Source organism: Larus michahellis, chromosome 2 (assembly GCF_964199755.1).
Source record: "Larus michahellis chromosome 2, bLarMic1.1, whole genome shotgun sequence".
Taxonomy (NCBI): domain Eukaryota; kingdom Metazoa; phylum Chordata; class Aves; order Charadriiformes; family Laridae; genus Larus; species Larus michahellis.
This window is the reverse complement of record NC_133897.1, coordinates 128,573,305-128,588,345: the sequence shown is the minus strand read 5'-3', so window position 1 is coordinate 128,588,345 and position 15,041 is coordinate 128,573,305. Positions and strand designations below refer to the sequence as shown.

The 15,041-nt window shown below is 40.4% G+C and overlaps 1 protein-coding gene across 2 annotated transcripts in view; it reads left to right on the top strand.

The window, feature by feature from the left end:
• Positions 1-15,041, top strand: part of TOX (thymocyte selection associated high mobility group box) — a 221,541-nt gene that overhangs the window by 116,876 nt on the left and 89,624 nt on the right. For both annotated transcript variants that reach the window (XM_074577083.1, XM_074577082.1), the window contains exon 3: positions 12,198-12,440. In XM_074577083.1, the coding sequence (XP_074433184.1) occupies positions 12,198-12,440 (243 nt within the window). The remainder of the gene's footprint in view (positions 1-12,197; positions 12,441-15,041) is intronic.

The window sequence follows — 15,041 nt, the reverse complement described above, 5'->3', positions numbered from 1 at the left end:
CACAGTGAGAGGGCAATAGAGAGGGCAATACTACCTGGTCAGTCAGCTGGCTGGCTATGCTTCAGGGCTGTTTTGGACCATATTCCACCTCCCTCTTCCTTATCCACTATCTTTTAATTTCACAAATAGAGTATCAACAGAAGGGAGTCCACTTGTTGCTCCTCTATTTCTCTGAAATAGGCTGTAGATGCCACTTTTTTAAAAAAAAATGGGATAAAGGTTTCAATGGCTTCAGTGAAAGAAAAGCACTCAGCAAGTCTTTCAGGTCCTGAATGAGTGGTTAAAGGTAGAGGTAATTTTACCCTACCTTTATCTTTTGCGTAGAACATAATCTTTTAATGTGACTTAGCGTCAGGCACAGAATCTGAAAAGAACTGAGTCCCCGATAAAAGTACATCAACAGTTGCATTAACAAGGCTATGTATATGTTTACAGATCATAGAATCATAGAATGGTTTGGGTTAGAAGTGACCTTAAAGATCATCTTGTTCCACCTCCCCTGCCATGGGCAGGGACACCTCCCACTAGACCAGGCTGCTCAGCCCATCCAGCCTGGCCTTGAACACTTCCAGGGATGGGGCATCCACAGCCTCCCTGCACAACCTGTTCCAGTGCCTCAGCACCCTCACAGTAAAGAATTTCTTCCCAATATCTAATCTAAATCTCCCCTCTTTCAGTTTGAAACCGTTACCCCTCATCCTATCGCCACACTCCCTGACAAAGGGTCCCTCCCCATCTTTGCTATAGGTTCCCTTTAAGTACTGGAAGGCTGCTATAAGGTCTCCCCAGAGCCTTCTCCAAGCTGAACAGCCCCAACTCTCAGTCTGTCTTCATAGGAGAGGAGTTCCAGCCCTCTGACTGTTTTTGTGGCCCTCCTCTGGACTCGCTCCAACAGGTCCATGTCTTTCTTGTGCTGGGGATCCCAGAGCTGGACACAGTACTCCAGGTGGGGTCTCACTAGAGCTGAGTAGAGGGGGCAGAATCACCTCCCTCAACCTGCTGGTGATGCTTCTTTTGATGCAGACCAGGATGCAATCGGCCTTCTGGGCTGCAAGCATACATTGCTGGCTCATGTCCAATTTGTCATCCCCCAGTATCCCCAAATCCTTCTCTGAAGGGATGTGTTATATAAGTATGTATGAATGTCTTTAGCTGTAATGCAAGATGTATGCACATGCACGGTGTATGTATTCAAGGATATTTTAAATTTTTTTTGTAGTCAAATGCCTCGACCTTTATATAAAAAAAGTAAAAATTGACCTGTATTTAAGAGCTTTTTCAAATTTCACAGAAAAGACATTGCTCAGGTGAAATATCTTTACCCTCCTTTACTCAAATTCATTTTATTTGGATTGCGTTCAGTAAGTATTGAACTTGTACTCCAACCAGAAGTGTGTATGGCCTACTTATCTCTGAAAAATTAGTTACTTCAACGTGCCTTTACTTAATGCTTCTTTCATTTAATGGCTATTCTATAGCACATGCTGTAAAAACACTAAAGAGGGCAAAACCTTTTCCCTACAGATCCTAAGCAAACATACCCATAATTACAGTTGTATAAACAAAAGTGTCCCTCTCCAGCCTTCAAAAATCATTAGTGTGGATCTGTAAGCGTGGATATGATCTGAGATCATATTAAAACCTCGGCAAGTATAACAAATTTTTCATCCTTCTGTTTGTCTTCTGGCTGTAGAAACCTTGCACTTATATTTTCTTTACAGCCATGTGGGCTAAAAACTTTTTAATGAAAGCAGGTTTGGAGGGTAATTGCCTTGCTCTAGAAGTTTGGGGCTTTAGAAGTAAATATCAGATGCCGCTACAGTAATGCTAAAATTGTGAACTTGGCTCTTATATACACAGTGATCCTGTGCATCAATTAAAAGTATTTTTCTTAAGAGTTGCCAACGGGAGGGAAGTAATGTAAACACTGCATCTTGTCTTAGCTGTGGCATCAGGATGGTAGCAACTTCAGTGATAGGCCCACTATAAATCAATAAAGTAAAAATAACAAAAGCTGTTATTTTACCATGAAAAAAGTAAACAGAAAATCAATCATCAAATGATGAATTCTCTGTCCAAAAGCCAGAGGTATTTTTTTCCCATATCACAAGAGAAAAGGCACTACTTTTTGTTGTGCATGACATGAGAGAACTTTCTGTTTAATGAGCAACCAGTGTAAAATATCCTTCAAAATGTTTCCCTCTACTCCTTCATGTACAACTTTTTTAGCATGTGAAAACAGATTATAGACATCATATATTTTAGTTATGTAGTTTCCTTTCCAGGAAACTCTACAGGTCAGCAGCGTGGATGAATTATGGGACATAACCATGGGAAATGTTAAAGGCAGTATTTTTGAACTGAGCTTCACATAAAATGAACTTTTTCGGTCCATAAAACGTCTGGAAGAATTATGTGAATTTGAACTACAAATTAGACCAATTACTATTATACTGTCCCTTTTGGCAAAGGCTGCCGCAGTAGAGTCAGTTTGACCTGTTGACCTCTGACCGAATAAACCGATAAGATGCCAGGCTTTGATTAATCTAGTTAGTTTTACAAAGTCTGGCATCTCAACAAGCCCAAACTAGTTACTCAAACCAGTCTTCAATGTAACATTCAAATGATCGCTCCGTGGAGTCCCAGAGGTATTCATTACAGACAAAATTGCTCTTGTTGCCTTGCATACAAGCTGAGTTTTCAATGGGAAATGAAAGGCTGCCTGGAAAAATAGGCCACCTAATTAAGTTAAACTACTCTAGCATTTGGCTTGACATCTTCATTACTCAAAATTAAAAAGATGCTTCACTTGAGCACACAAGTTACTATTGTTTATGTTGTTTTCCTCTTAAATTGGCTTCTTACATAGAAGTCTGTTTTTCAGAATTATATCTTGTAATAGCTCGCATATTTCTTGCAGTTTATAAAAATGTCTTAATAGGTACTACACTACTGATAGTTCATACGACATTAGTACGATTGAGCTTATTACTGAGGTCTCAGCAGTCTTACTGCTTACATGACACTTTATTAATAGAGGGCCAGATCCTGCCAGTTTTACTTGCTTGAATAATTTTTACTCATTCATATACTGAGCCTTCCTTGGCTTTGTTACTATAAAGTCCTTGGTCCAAAATCTAGGCGTTAAAGTCAATGGGACCACCGATAGGAATTGGGAGCTTTCATAACCCACGGCTTTCAGCTCTTGCTGCAATTGGCACAGGGCTAAACAAAAGTAAAATCAGCAGAATTGCGAAGAGTAGCCATGCCTCTGTTTTGATCTTCCTTTTCTCAAGTGGTGACATTTTACATTAAATCAGCCATTTTTCTGGAAATCTCAACAGCTGTTTAGGAGAGGTATAACACGGGTAGGACCTGCTGTCCTTCTGAATACTGGGAAGCAGTCCATTGTTCCTGAGCTATTCTAAGTAAAGAAAAGGTGAAAAAAAAACAGAAAAGAAAAGGATTCTTTGTCCTTTATCATTGTGTGCCCTGGGTACAAAATTATTTCGTCTTTAGGTGTCTTTCTCAGAAAGGATCTGGAAATTTAGATGGAATATTTGCCCCCTAAACAGAAATACTTAAATGTAAATCTATACTACTGCTATTTTAAGAGCCTTTAAAAGTGTAAACATGTGAAGAGCACGCTGTCTTGATTGCTGGTTTAGAGTCTATGATGCTAATGAGGCTTCTGACAGGTTAAATGTGGTGTATCATCTATATTTTCAAGCAGCAGGATTTGTGAAGATGTGACTCCTATTTTTTTTAAGTTAAATTCTGCTTATTGAATATGCACATTGCTGGTTTTATTACCCAGTGCTTTGTAGTGAGCATAATTTAGGTATGTTTTGCAGAGAGGGTCTCTAAAAAGTGTTTTATTTTTAATATGCTTTTTATCTCTAGTTGAAAAAGAATATTTAGCAAATGTAGTGACTAATTTATAGAAGTATATCTTGTTGCATTAAGTTCAAGATCATACCATAGGTGATAACTGCCTGCGGTATAGTATGGACCAAAACCTGTCAAATAGGATCCCAAGTTACCTTAAGAATCTTAGCTTTAATTGAAATAATAATAATAATAACAACAACAACAACAATAATTAATAATATGCTCCCATTGTTGCAAAGAAAATTTTGTGAATATTCTTCTGTGCCTCCTTTTCCTGGTCTGTAAACAGCCTGAAGCAGTAGCTATGAGGAGAGGGAGCTGCTCTACTTGTCTTTAGAAAGTAGCATGGTAGACACCTGTTGGGGTGAAAGTCTCCCCCTCCTTTCAGCATCCCCAAAACACTGGAGAAGCAGGAGCCATGTTTATGCAGAAGTCCTGTTAAAGCACCCCCAGTGCTGCTCTTTGGAGGTTGCACTGTTAGGGACTGTCACACACTGTGGGGGACCAAGTGCCTTTCTTTTCAGGAGAGAACAGTGAAAAGGGTGTTGAACAACCACCACGCTTGGATCCCCACTGGGGGAAGGTGGCGCAGGTGAGCAGGGGAGGACTCCAGGTTGGAGGTCTAAGGATGCCCCATGTGTGCCTCGGGCTCTTGAGTTTTCCTAAGTTGATCCGTAATTCTAAAAAAAGACTTGCACTTCTCTTACCAATTTACTCAAACTTTCTAAATAGGAAAAGCGCACAGCTGGGTCTTTGTCTGAAGGGAAGTTTAAATGCTTTGCTTACAGTATTGGTGCTTCCAAAGCCCAGATCTTGTAACCTTTTATAATATTTATGCTTCTGCTTATTGTCATCTTTGAAATGTGTTTCAAGTTTAAACCTTCATTGAAAACACGTTTCCCAGCAAACTGCTCTCGTATATGTGTAAAATTAATGTAATTAACAAAAAGACTCTCAAGAGTGGAATCTTAAAAAACAGTCTACTCTTTTACATAATTCTGTTAACTTTGAAATTGTGATTGTTTTAAATCAATAATATCATTGTCAGCATGTTCTCATTCTTGAAAATAGAATTCATCTGGTACTGGAAAATTAATGTTTTGCTTGAGGCTTTGCCCTTTACCTAATGCAAATTAGAGAAATTGATTAACACAATAGAAAAAAAAGTTATACCTTCCCCTGTAATATATTTTTGATAGCTGTTGCTTGATAAATTAGTATATTGTGTGTTTTTAAATGAATATGATTTATTGCTGTTGTCTACCATATGAAGAAACACAAAAAAATTGTTTGCAGGATCATTGACTTGAACATATCAATGGCACTGTTGGACAATTCTTGCTGAGTGTTAAGATGATTTATGTAACAGACCGAAGGTTTCCACAGTAATGCATTATAGTCTCGAGCTATCAAGCCTTGTTCATGCAGAGACAAAAGAAGCTGAAAAACACTTGCTTCTGAAGGTCCTCCGTTTAGAAATTAGAGATAAGGTTGATCCTATTAAAACTTTTAGAAATATCTCCTGTCAAATATATTATCCTAACTTTCAAATGTGCATAAGGTACATTGCTCTTTTTCCCTCTTCTAATGAGCTCATTGTTTTTACATTACTCTCGATTCATAAGTATTTCAGTTATGTAACAATGTGTTCAATAATAGAAGAGGAGAGAGCCTGAAGCATCTATCTTTTAAAAACTGGCATCTTTCCACCGTTCAGATGCAGAAGCCTTGGTGCAAATGAAAAATTAAGACACGCTCTACATAGTTGGCACTACCATTCATTTCATTTAAATTAAATATCTATAGGCAAATTCCCAATTTTAAAGAACTGTTTGTCATACCAGATTCTGTTGAGTATATGCACAGTGACTGATGCAATCACTGAGCACACGAATTAGAGTTGCTTAATGTATGTTGTCTTCTGTGCTGTCATATAGTAACGGTTCTACTCTTTCCAGAGGGATTTACATTGGATGTTTGAAAGCTTAATGCCTCTTCTGGTCAGTCTGTTTGAGGTGTCTCCTCAGCCGTGAAAACTTCACATTTTTACCCCATGTGAAAAGGGTAAAACACTGGCTGGATGGCTGGGACCAAAGAGTTGTGGTGAATGGAGTTGGTGGCCATTCACAAGTGGTGTACCCCACGGTTCTGTACTGGGACCAATTCTGTGTAATATCTTTATCAACGATGTGGACAAGAGGATTCAGTTCACCCTTAGTAAGTTTGCAGATGACAGGAGTTGGGCAGGAGTGTTGATCTACTTGAGGGTACGAAGGCTTTACAGAGGGATATCGACAAGCTAGATCTATAGGCTGAGGCCAAAGGTATGACATTCAAAAAGGCCAAGTGCGCGGTCCGGCACTTGGGTCACAACAACCCCATGCAGTGCCATAGGCTTGGGGAAGAGTGTCTGGAAAGATGTCTGGCGCACAAGGACCTGGGGGTGTTGGTCAAGAGCCAGCTGAAGATGAGCCAGCAGTGTGCCCAGGTGGCCAAGAAGGCCAAGAGCATCCTGGCTTGTCTTGGAAATAGTGTGGCCAGCAGGACTGGGGAAGTGGTCGTACCTCTGTACTCAGCGCTGGCGAGACCCCGCCTCGGGCACTGTGTCCACTTTTGGGCCCCTCACTAGAAGAAAGACATTGAGGTGCTGGAGTGTGTCCAGAGAAGTGCAACAAAGCCGGTGAGGGGTCTAGAGCACAAGTCTCACGAGGAGCGGCTGAGAGGACTGGGGTTGTTTCGGCTGGGGAAGAGGATGCTCAGGGGAGACCTTATGGCTCTCTACAACTACCTGAAAGGAGGTTGGAGCAAGATGGATACTTCTTCCAAGTAACAGGTGATCGGACAAGAGGAAGTGGCCTCAAGTTGCGCCAGAGGGAGGTTTTGATTGCATATGAGGAAAAATTTCTTCACCAAAAGGGTTGTCAAGCAGTGGCAGAGTCTGCCCAGAGAAGCATTTGAGCCCCCATGGAGGTATTTAAAAGACATGTAAACGTGGTGCTTAGGTATATGGTTTACTGGTGGACTTGTCAGTGCTAGGTTGTGTTGGACTCGATAATCCTAAAGGTCTTTTCCAATCTAAATGATTCTATGATTCTGTCTCCTTTGGTTTGCCTTCTCTGATTACTTTTTAAAGTTCTATTGAAATTATTTTGAAACATAAGTAAGTTTTGCTGGCCAATGTGCAGTCATCACTGTAGAGTACTTAAGCAAAAGGGCTTTATTTTTATTTCCCTCTTTCTCCTTACTCCCTTTTCCTCAGTTCGTATGCGTCAGGTTGTGCAAGCATTTCCTTTATTTTTCTGATAACAATGAGTATCTGGGTTCCTCAAAAATAAATACTAGATATTTTTTTTGAGTGTGTTATTAGCACAGCAAGATGCTTAGCCTTAATTTGAGTTATGTGTTGCTAAAGTAAAGAAGTGACCTTTGACATACACCTGCCATACACACAGTTTTGCCCCCCTTCCATAGTTTGTGGCTGGATTTGGTAAGGCTAAGCGGCATAAAAGACAAATCGAAGGGGACCAACGAGGTCATTGTTCAGGAACAAAAGTTTGGTCTTGGGTTGGACAGTGAATCAGGGTTAACTGTTCGCATCATTTTATTCTAGCAAGCTTTTCTCATAAAATTATAGGCTAAGGTGGCGTAGATAATGAGATCTCTTAATCTCAGAGCGGGCATCTCAAAGATCATCTGCTTTATGAAGTTTCCATCATTTGAGGCAGAAATGTCACAAATATTTAACCAGAAACACAGAATATTGTCCTTTAGATTTGGGAAGACATCCTTGATTCAAACAGCTTTTTCATAGTTTCATGTCTTGTAAATAACCTATATTTAAGGATGCTCAGTTCTGAGGTTCCCACTGTGTAGCTCCCATCTGAAATACACTGAAATCTGCTTATAATAAATACAGGTGTAATGAAAATCCTCTTTATCATAAAGTGCAATTAAAGCCTGCGTCTGTTCAGTGCTATGCAGTGGGTTTAATGGTGTTACTTTGCAGAGGGAAATGTAATGGAATGTAATAAAGGTCCAGGAAGTTTGCCTAAACTGAAGAGCTGATAAACACCTCATCCACTCCCACAGTCATGAGATGAAAGTGAAACCACTGGAAAAGTTCCTAGCAGCTCTGTGGTAAAGTAAATAAAGCATTTACTGCTACTCTTTTTTGATTCAAAAGCGAAAAGGCAAGCTTGCTAGTATTTCTGTCACCAGCAGAATGAAAAGGAGCTATTCCGTGTCTTTCTGAATAGAGAAAGTCCTGCTGATAGTAAAGCCAACTATGAAGGGGCAGGGGAGACCCTAACTTTTCTCTCCACCCCCAACAAAATCCTAACAGAGCCGAAGGTACAGGCCACCATTTATTATTAATACATATGAGCTGTACTTATGAATTGTAACTGGATACAGGGAGTGTGGCCTTCCTTAACGCTTTTGATGGGAGGTAACTGCTTTCATTAGAAATTCCAGATAAATGGCTTGGGTTGAAAGAAGAAATGCTCTAAGAAAGTCCAAGGGTCGGGACAGGATGATGACTGGCCTGGGAGTGAGAGCTTTTGCTGCAGGGAAAACCTCGGGCCTGGCCTTGTGCTCGAGCTCCTTTAAATGTCTTTTTGGGGAAGAAGGTAACAACATGATGTTCCAGGAGACCCATTGCCAGCACCGGATCACTTGCACCAAGAGGACTCCATATGGTTCCTCAGGAAGACTTTCCCAATGGCAAGAAGAGAGATGGCAGGAAAGTAGGAGTGGATGTTTGAAACCTGTAGCTGCTACTGGCAGGACAAGCATATGTCCTGTTCCTCACTCCTTCCCTCGATGTGCAGTTGCAACAGCCTTGTTTCTGGGATATATTGGGTCTGCTGCAAATGTATATATGTGTGTGTATACATATATATATATGTCATATGTATATATGACTTTTGATTTGTGATGTGCCAGTGTGCCAAGTCATTACAAGCATCTAAGCCATGCTCCTGGACAAGACAAAGTGCAGTCCCGTCATGGCACTGTTGAAGTAACTTCCCTGAGGAAGTTATGTCTGTATGTGTTACATACACACATACTAAGTACGGAAATACCAAATCGGCTGAAACTGTTAGGTGAATAGGGTGCTCTGCAGATGCTTTCAAATATCTGTCTATACCATTAGCATATGGCTTGGATTCTGCCTCCTAGCTTTATTGAAGTACTAAAATAGTTTATGTCTTAAAAAAAAAAGAAAAACGAAAACAGAAAAAACATTATAGGAAGTACTAGTGCTTGAATTATGTGTTGTTTTGGGGTGTTATTGTTGCCTTTGCTACAGTACTCCCACTTTAAGAAGCTCCTTTAAGTGTAGTGGACGGTGATGTGGTAGGTCGTGTGGATCAAATACATTCTAACTGGTTCGCAAGCAATAACCATGGTGTGATATTTTTTGTTAAATAATCAGAGACCAACCATCTATTTAAAATGCTTAGCCCATATAATATATTTAACATTATTATGTAGTTACACATGACACAACTTGGGTTGTGGAGTTTTATGCCACTAGTGTTTTAATTTCTTTTTAATAAGTGAAGCTAATGTCCTAATGGCAGTTCAATTGCTCCTACCATTTTTGAAGTGTTACTACTTAAAGACACATTTGAAACACAGCAAATCAAAGTCTAACTAAGGTAAAAGCCAGACTATCCACATATGGCATGCAAGAAGGGTGTACAAATCAGACAGCAGATTTGCTGAATGCCCCCAATAATTAGGCACACCCAGCCTGACAATATTTGGTTTAGTAATGTTTGCGTTTAGTAGTGAATGTAAAAGTCCCTTCTTCTTGTTAAAGAAGTGGTGAGAGAATACTGTAGACTCTTGTCCTACTCCTGCTGAAGGAAAATAGGAGGGCAGATCTCTTTTCCTCCTCTAGAAGGTGTTGAGACATCTTGCTTCAGCAAAGATGGTAACACCTTGGTTCAGCAAAAACACAAGGTATTTCCTCTGTAGGATCGTGAGAGAGAGAGAGAAAACAAATGTTGAGTTAACATTTCTTTGTACCTGCAAAATCATCGGAGAGAAAACTCTTTTGAGGCCATCAGTCTTTTGGGATGGTAGAAGAGACAGTGTTGAACACAAAATGTCCTCTTTTCACAGCTAATGAATCCCTCCTGGCAGCAATAAGCGCTCTGAGATTACAGTAGCCAAATCTAAGTGTACTTGTGTGGGATAGTGCTGGTCCAGAAGAGCATTATGGGTGTTGTCCCTTCCTTCATTCGTGTTCCTGCGTTGTTAGTGTGGTGTTAGACCTTAAGCCTACTTTAGACACATTTCTTTTCATCATCGTTTTAATATAATAGTAATTAGCAAATTGTGTATACAGTGTCCATAATACTTTTATTTGGTTTTGCACAGTTTATACATTGTGGTTGAGTAAATATGGCATGTTCTCTTTGCCATGCGTAAGTCTCCTCTCGATTTAGTGAGGGTCTAGTTTTACTGTTTGTATTTCCTCCCTTGGAGATGTCTCAGCTGATGGCTGCATCGTGGCTTCTAAAAGCAGGGGCAAATATGACTTACAAGTGGCAGTGCTTGCACCAACTTCCCCGTAAGGAGGGGGCAGGGGCAAGGGGAGAGAAAACTCCTGTGCCGGAGGTGAGAAACGCAGCTAGAAAGCGTGGGCAGAACCAAAGTCCTCATGCCTAAGGATGCCGATAGCACTGCCAGACCTTTTCCGCTCTCTCTCCTGTTGTTTTCATTCTGTGGGATTTTACTTTGGCCTTTACAGTGTAGCCTTCCTGTTCTATTTCATATTAAGATGTTTGGTAACGGAGGTGTAAACCTTGTTGGGAAACAAGCAAAGCAACTAAAACCATGGCAATGTGCATGAGGGTAAGTTCTTCTGTGTTCAGCAGCTCATTGAAAACAAGTAACACTTTGTTGCTACTCTGATTTAGGTTTTTATATCCATCCTCATACAGAGGAGAGTAACCTCAGGCATCAGGGAGGACAGTATTACTACGATGACTAATGAAAACCCCCTTTGTTTATAATTGGGCATTGATTCTTCCCTTGTCCTTCTGCATGAATTCATACACCATACCATCCTTCATTTGCAAACTCGTATTGGGGAAAACATTTTCTTCTAATAGCTGCTCTTTGAAATTGCGCCCTCATTTTTGTCTTTCCTGAAGATACTTTGCAGGAGCAGAATGTATTTAAATCCTTGCATTTCCAGAATTAACAAAAGCAGCACTCAGAGCAGGGCTGGGTGGCTGCAGAGGGGCAGGAAGGGTGGAAGTAGCCTCTGTGCTAAGCGCCTCATGACTGTGGGTGTGGGAGGTGCAAAGACTGATCACTTGCAAAGATGAGAACTGTGGCTGTTCTCAGAAAAGCAGAGCAGGCTTTCAGGCTGAACCACTGCAACTGATCCCTTTAACTCTTGATTTGGGTCACGTATCTAACCCTGCTTACCTTTTGCCTTTAAGAAATATAAGCATACCCACCCCTATCCCCCAGATGAGTCTACCTGCTGTACGAAGAATGTAGATAAATAATAGCAATTATCCGTCTTGGTGCATAACTCTGACTTTGCCTGTGGCTTTTCCTTGGATCAGATTGAGTTGGATGACTTAATGGCAGCGGACAACAAAAGACTAAAGAGTTGCTTTGTGGAGTAACTCATTTAGATGACGGATAAAATGTATGTATTGTTGGGTTTATAGATTAAGAAAGGAAAAATCAGTGTTTTTGAGACACCATAGATACATTTTTATAAACGCAAAGTATATTCATATGAACTATATACTATTTCTGTATTTATTTGTTTTTCTTTGTAGCAGAACAAATGCATGGCTCGCCTGTAAACCTAAAAACGGTATCTTTCTTCTTCACTATGTAATTCTTGATCTGAGTAGCAGGGAGTCTTATGAACCATTTTGAGCCAATGTTAATTTTATAAATTGCATTCCCTTTTCCACAATTCCCATGAAAAAGGTATTCAGCTAGATGAACACTCTTGGAAAATTTTAATAGGACCCTTGAAATCTGTTTGAATTCAGCTTCTTTAAAAAAAAATCTCTTTCTAATGGAAGCTTTGAAAGTATCAGAGATTCTTATGCCTCAGAGGCAATTTTTCTTCCATACATAATGGTGAAACTCCACTGTTGTAATATATGGGTGTTTAAAATATTCTTTTTGTTAAATTGAAGCTCCTTCTTAGAAGTATGTGAGTTGGGTTCTTTTTGTTTGTTTTGTGTGACTTTTATTATTATTCTTGATCAGTATTCATATGATTTTCATAGCACTTTCTGTTGTTTGTTTTTTTCCAGTCTTTTCCTGGCCCAAGTCTTGAAAGCGAAGATTTTAACATACCTCCTATAACTCCTCCATCATTGCCTGACCACTCCCTGGTGCACTTGAATGAGATAGAATCTGGGTACCACTCTCTGTGTCATCCCATGAACCACAACGGCCTCCTTCCATTCCACCCACAAAACATGGATCTACCTGAAATTACAGTTTCCAACATGCTCGGCCAAGACGGGACACTGCTTTCCAATTCCCTCTCTGTGGTAAGCAGTTTTAGCCTTTCCCTTCTGTTCCGCTTTAACTTGCGAAACCGTGGAAACACAGACCTGTTTGAAATCCTCTGAGGGGCCAGCTCCTGCACCTCTCAAGTCATGGAGAGCGGGCCGGACTCTGGGTTTTACATCGCACTTCTGATGTCAAATCCTCCCCCCACCAGAGGCGCTGGGGGTTTTAGAGCTGAGTTCCTCAAAGCCAGGGAGTTACCCGCTGCCTTGAGTAGAATTACTCCCGCTTTACACTGATGTAAATAATGACAAAAGGAGGCTCAAGGCTTTGACTTCCACTGGAGCAGGGTTTGGATCCAGATGGCTGTTGTTCTGTGTTTGTCTGATGAGGCGCTTTCCATTCTCATTTGCATGTGCTGAGAGATGTACAAAAATTTAATATCTCCTTTCTTGTTTACCGCACGTTTGGAAAACAGCAAATGTTATTTCTGATTCTAGGCCAAATCTTATAGCCTTTTTACAGTTCCCAGTCCTTAGCCAGAATCCAATTGAAATGACTGGACGATTTGCTTATAAAGTCTGTCAGATAGTCATTATGGTCGTAATCTTGGGAAGCCTGATATTATAAATCACTTCTTTGAATGTTAAATTGCTTGCTACAACTGCAGAGCTACTTTACATGTTACGTTTTCAAGTGGGCTCTACAAATAATTAGTATACTTGTGGCATAGCAGCTCCAGACAAGACCCTTATACCAAAGAGGGCATTATTTCCCGCTGATGTACAATTCTAGTCCGAAGAGTTAAAAATCCCATGGAAGAAGATGAGGCTTGGCATTGTGTGGAGTTCACTGGACTTCAGACAGTCTGCCAGATGGGCTGCCCAGGAACTGCAGGTCCGGACAGCTGAAGTTAAGGATCTGGTGTTCCTAGAGATCCAAGGGTCTGGGCTTCTCACTGAAGGATCAGAGGCTTAGGGCCCTATGTCCCAACTGTGAGGCTTTGTGCTTAGGGACTGAGGCTGTTTAAGCTTCCAGCTTGCTAGCTCCCCATCACAGTACCTAAAAAATAAAATAAAATAAAATTAAAAAGTCATTTCTGAGAGCTGAGGCAACATATGGAGGTCTGGGGGCTGAGGGATCTTGGCTCAGCTCCCCATTCAGCTTCTCAGACTAACAGCCCCAGGGCCAGCGGCTGGGGGGCCATGGTGGCCGGAAAACAGTTATTTTACAACAAAAATCTGCCTTGTCACAAGGCTTTATTGCAACTTAATTAAAATAAAGCTGCCTTGATTTCGAGGAGCTCTGTATTCCCTCTGAGGATGTCCAACAAGCAGTACTGCAGGGGGGGTAGTCTTGGCTTCTTATGTGCTGCTGAGTTGTTATTGATTTACTACGATGTTGCACGCTTTGTGTTTGAGGTCAGAATCTGACCCCAGGGTTATGTTCAATAATAGGGGGGTGAGCGGGTGGGGGAGAGGCAGATTTTCGTAGAGAAATATAAATATACTTTGTGGAAGTGTTTTGAGTTTTGCTTGCATTTCTACAAAGCTAATGGCAATGCATTAAAGAGCATGAGCTAAATTTTGTGTGGGGTTCTAAGAATCAGAACTATCAAAGGACTTGAAAAAGTAAGAGAAAGTCTTGGCACTCCAGTCAAGACAAGCAGTATTTCACTGAATTGACCTCTTTTGAGCCATGGCTATGGCTCAAAACTATGCATTCTTTTAAGCTCTGATGTTCCACATTAACCTCTTGCAACAAGCTCTGAACAAAGGGCCTTGAGAGTTTGTAGATCATCACAGTGAATTATTGCATCCAGGGCAAATACAAAAAAGCTGAATAATATAACGAGGCAATTTTGCTATTTTGTGACTTAGTGAAGATCAGAAAAAATGAAAATCAGATGTCAAGAAAATATGCACTAAATTTTAACAGTCATTTCTGAGGATTTGTTCAATAAATAAAGCATGATCCTTGAAGCATCACGGGCTAAGTCAACTGTTATCCCTAACTTGCATGCTCTTTGCACAGAAGAGGGCCTCTTAACTAGCAATAGTTTTAACTCAAGCTGGCTTGTCCGTCAAGGGGATTAAGCTACATCTCACGTTAGTACAACTGATAGGATGTTAACACCACGATTTTGTACGGTTCAAACACTGTTTGGCAGTTTAGTTCCTCTGATTTGAATTTGATAACTTGAGAGGAATTAACTTGAGGGAGATAATTTAAGTTAATTCTTCAGTGAATTCAGTGACTTCTTCAGTGAATAGAATGGCCCCATTGTCCTTTTGGCTTTCCATTGATGAAAAAAGACAGGATTTTGTAGAGTTAGCATTCTTTACTTAGCTTTGAAGCTCTATAATCCAGAACCTTTTACATTTTTTTTCTTCAATATGACTCTTTTCTCTAGCTATTACTCATCTCTAAGTTTCCTTTTTACTATCTCATCAAACTCTGATCCGTTTAACAAGTACTTGCGTAAATCACTTTTATATTGCCTCACATAGAAAATAATGTCTAAGTTTCTTGAATCTGTCTAAACCCTTGGTGCCATATAATTTCTGGTATATCAACTACCGCTTAGTGTATTTGGAAACCACGTATCTCACTTCATTTTTCAGGGCACTAATGAGTATTTT